This window comes from Fukomys damarensis, unplaced genomic scaffold (assembly GCF_012274545.1).
Source record: "Fukomys damarensis isolate Sample0158 unplaced genomic scaffold, DMR_v1.0_HiC HiC_scaffold_37, whole genome shotgun sequence".
In the NCBI taxonomy this organism is placed as follows: domain Eukaryota; kingdom Metazoa; phylum Chordata; class Mammalia; order Rodentia; family Bathyergidae; genus Fukomys; species Fukomys damarensis.
This window is the reverse complement of record NW_022900949.1, coordinates 721,426-725,567: the sequence shown is the minus strand read 5'-3', so window position 1 is coordinate 725,567 and position 4,142 is coordinate 721,426. Positions and strand designations below refer to the sequence as shown.

Sequence of the window (4,142 nt, the reverse complement as noted above, 5' to 3'; positions counted from 1 at the left end):
TCCCCCACCGGCCCTTCCCCCCTGAGTTTCCTTTTCTTTCTGCGCCGCACAGGGAGGGCCCGGCCGGCTGGACTGCAGATGTCGCTCGCTCCGGGTAGCCCAGCTGCCTCCTGTCCCCGCCCCTCGGCCAAACCCCAGAGCGCGGCACATCTATTAGGCGCTCTCTGCATGCACGGCCGGGCTCCAGGGCTGTTAACGTTTAACTGCAGTACAGGGCCTGGCCGAGGCGACCTTTTACCTCCACCTCGAGGCCGGCACCAGTTAGCTCCGGCCTGCTGGGCAGCCTGAGCCCCGGTCCACACCTGCTCCTGGAGAGCCTCCCTGCTTGGAGGTTGGGCGTTAGCTAAAGGGAAACTGAGCCCGGTTGCAGCCAGCTGGGCACTCCCAGCGCGGCTCTGCCTGCTGCCTCCTTTTGAACTCCGAAAGCAGGCGGGACTCAGGCAGACCTGGGCAGAACTTCCCTGGGTCTCACCTGGGTGGGCATACAATACTCCGGATCTGGGCGTTGGCTGCTCATTTGGGGTGAGGACATGGGTCCCAGCGGTGGGGCACCAGTCGGGTTTCAGGAGTGAGCAAGAAACAAGGATTTAGGGAAGAAAGGGGACTGGAAAGAGGAGGCGATGGTCTGGGGAGGGGACTCAGAAGGACGGGCTGGGTAGGAGGAGCCGGGGAGGACCCCCTCTTCCCAGAACCCCAGGGGCTGCCTAGCCACCAGGCTCGGTCCCGACCCTTGACCCCTGCCCGCGGCCCCGCGGTGACATCTGACCTTGTGGCTGCCGCGGACCAGGGACAAAGGGGCCCGGCCCATCTGCTGCGGGGGCGCCCGTGGGAACCTCCAGACACTGGGCTAATGCCTGGGAACCCGCCCCGCCCCCAGGCGACCTTGGCTCCCTCATCGCCCAGGGCCACCTGGGGGACTGGGGACCAAGATCACCCGGAGACTCGCTGTGAGGGAGGGAAGTTGGCTCCACTCTGCACCCCTCCAAGGTGGCCTGCCTCAGTTTCCCTGCTTTCTTTCAAGCCAGGCAGGGTGGAGACCAGGAGAGGAAGGGGAGGAGGACAAGGTGCCCTCCACTCTGTGTTGCCTCTGGGGCGGGGAGGAGCGGGTTCCAGGCGCTGGCCAGCTCGGGGTGACCGCTGGCCAGGCCCGCATGACTGGCCCACACCTACCCAGGTGAGGCCTGGAGCGCCCGCCCCTGGCCATGGTCCAAATCTTCCTAATCCTTGGCTTGACTTTCAGCTCTGGCCTGGAGGGGACAGCAGGCCACTAGTCCCAGCCCCTCCACCTGCCCCGTGGGGTGCCAGGGTGTGGCCTATGCAAAGGATATGCTACTTTACTGCTGGCTGCTCACTGGGCAAAACCAGCCCCAAGCCCTGCAGAAGCCAGAGCCTCAGGCTGGACTGTGTGGGCCAGGCCTGCTTTCCTGACACCCATTTGGACTTTTCTTCTCACCCCAAAGCACAGGACTTGCAGGCTTTTGCCTTTATAGCGCCTGCCCCCTAGAGCCTCCTTATTTTAGCTCTACTTTTTTTGTGTCTATCAGTGCTGGGATGGAAGCCAGGGCCTTCACAATTGAGCTACATCCTCAGCCCTTTTTATTACTTTTTTGACACAAGGTCTCACAGAGTCACTAAGTTCCCCAGGACAGAGGAGATCCTCCTGCTCCAGCCTCCCAGAGTGCTGGGATTACAGATTGAGTGCCCACTTGCTGGATAGTCAGCTCCACTTGTAAATGCAAGTCTCCGAGCCATCTCAGACTACTCCTCCACCTGAGAGCGACCTTTCAGGCCATGAACTGAACCGGCCAGTCCGTCTCCCTCGGGAGCACTGTCTCGTAAGACCTCCCCGGCAAACCCAGCTTCCCACTGGGAGGAGGGTGGCCAGGGGAAGCTGTGTGGTGCCCGCATGGACCCCTCCCCGGGCTCTGGACCGAACCAGTGGAACTTGGGCCCTGGCTGTGTCACCGCACCGAGCCTGGAAGTGCCTCAGCCTGGGTCCCTGCACTTGTCTAGGATGCTTCTGAGCACACCCCACCGATGAACCGTTTGTCATCCACACGGGGCCAAGCCGACGACCCTGCCCAACCACACCCGGCAGGCCAGAGAGGAGGCTCTGGAGGACACTGTGACCCTGGACTATAGCAGGGTCTCCCCCAGCGGGGACAGCGGGGGCCATGGCCGGGGCTTCCCCAGGGCGTGGGCGGTGGCCTCCAGCCCGGCCAGCTCCTCGGCCTGCCGGGCCTCCATCTGTGCCATCTGCTTCGCCAGCTTCCGGCGCTGCTCTTCCTGCTTCCGGTGGGCTCCACGGAAGCCCAGGACCAGGGCACTGTGGGGGGCCTAGGTCAGGTTCTGTCCTCCCATTCTCAGGTTGGGTCCCCAGGGGTCCCACCGCCGCTCAACGGCCATTGGGGGAGGAGAGGGATGGACGGAACAACGGGGGAGACTGAGGCCCAGGGAAGACCGCCAGGGGGCGCACAGGCCCACCTGTGAGCTCTGCACAGATCCGCGCTCAGCTCCGCACTCTGGACCCGCCCAGCACGCCCTCGCCGGGCCACCTGCTCCAGCTGTGCCTGGAGGGACTGCAGCTGCTCCTGCAGGCCCTGGGCGCTGGGTGGGAGGGACAGGGCCATGCCACAGCCTGTCTGCCATGTGTGCTCCCCACCCCTGCCCATGGGCCGTGCGCCCCCGGCCTCGCCCAGCCCCAGCACACACCGTTGGAGGGAAGAGGCCAGTTCTGCGGCCAGCTTCTCTTGGTCCCACGCCCTGCACTCCAGGCCTCCATCCGTGCTGCTGGCCAGGCCCTGCTGGAGGAGGGAGAGGAGAGACATGTGAGGCTCAGCTCAGGGCAGCTACAGCCTGTCCTCAGGTGCATGAGGTCACCCACGAGGCTACCCAAGACTTCCAGGAGAGGAAAATAATCCACAGGATGGATCCAAAGACAATGGGGAAGGCTGCCCTGGGGGTGGGTCCTGGCTCAGGCCTCAGGACAGCAGAAGGTCAAGGACTTACTTCATTTATTTGTTTATTGGATTCTTGAGATAGGGTCTCACCATGTGGCCCAGGCTGTGCTCAAACTTGTGGCAATCCTCCTGCCTCAGCCTCCCCAGGGCTGGGATGAGGGGGCTGTACCACCCCGCCTGGCTGGTCAAGGGCTTTAGTACACTAAGGAAGTTACCCGTGCAAGGCCACTGATGTGGGAGAGATGATTCAAGGGGCATGTCGGGTAACCTGGCTCGAGCTGGGTACAGCACCACATGCCTGCCAGGAGGAAGGCTGAGGCAGGAAGGCTGCTGAACACAGGGATTTAAGGCCAGCCTGGGCAATACCACAAGACCTTGTTTCAAAAAAGGAGGAGGACGGCCTTGGGCTTAAATCATTGGCACTGTTCCTGCCTCACAAGCTCAAGGTCTGAGTTCAATCCTGGTACAAAGAAAAAAAAAAAAAAGAAGCAGGTGTGGTGGTGCACCCCAACATTTGGGAGGCTGAGGCAGGAGGATTGCAAGTTCAAGACCAGCCTAGGCAATTTAGCAAGATCAGGTCTTTCAATAAAATATAAGAACAAAAAGGGCTGGGAGGTAGCTCAGTGGTAGAGCAAATGCCTAGCACCCAAGAGACCCTCGGTTCAGTTCCCCCACACCTGGGGGGAAAAAGCTGTAACCCACCGAAGGTCTTAAACAGAATACAGACGTGATCAGACTCAGGAGAAAAAGAAAAACATTGCTGAAGGGGCTGGAACCAAAATCTAGGAGGAAGCAGAGTGTGGCAGCACACGCCTGTCATCCCAGCCTCCTGGCTGAGGCAGAAGCAGTTTGAAAATTCAAAGCCAACCTGGGCCGCATAGTGAGACCTGGTCTCAAAATATCCCAAACAAAAAACCCACTTTTTTTGGTATCAGGGATTGAACCCAGGTCCTTGCACTTTCCAGGCAGGCGCCAGAACCACTGAGCTAAATCCCCGCCCCAAACAAAAAATTAACAACAATTAAAAAATAAGCATGAGGCCGGGCCTGGTGGCACACGCCTGTAATCCCAGCACTCGGGAGGCTGAGGCAGGAGGATCACTATGAGTTTGAGACCAGCCTGGGCTACACAGTGAGTTCCAGGTCAGTCTCATCTACATAGTGAGACCTTGTCTCAAAAAAA

At 60.5% G+C, this 4,142-nt stretch overlaps 1 protein-coding gene across 1 annotated transcript in view; it reads right to left on the bottom strand.

Annotated features, from left to right (window-relative positions):
- Positions 1-1,629: 1,629 nt before the first annotated feature.
- Positions 1,630-4,142, bottom strand: part of Ushbp1 (USH1 protein network component harmonin binding protein 1) — an 8,608-nt gene continuing 6,095 nt past the window's right edge. Inside the window, exons 9-11 of the mRNA XM_033759372.1 lie at positions 2,713-2,804; positions 2,485-2,607; positions 1,630-2,326 (exon numbers count right to left, since the gene is read on the bottom strand). Of these exons, the coding sequence (XP_033615263.1) occupies positions 2,137-2,326; positions 2,485-2,607; positions 2,713-2,804 (405 nt within the window). The 3' untranslated portion in view covers positions 1,630-2,136. The remainder of the gene's footprint in view (positions 2,327-2,484; positions 2,608-2,712; positions 2,805-4,142) is intronic.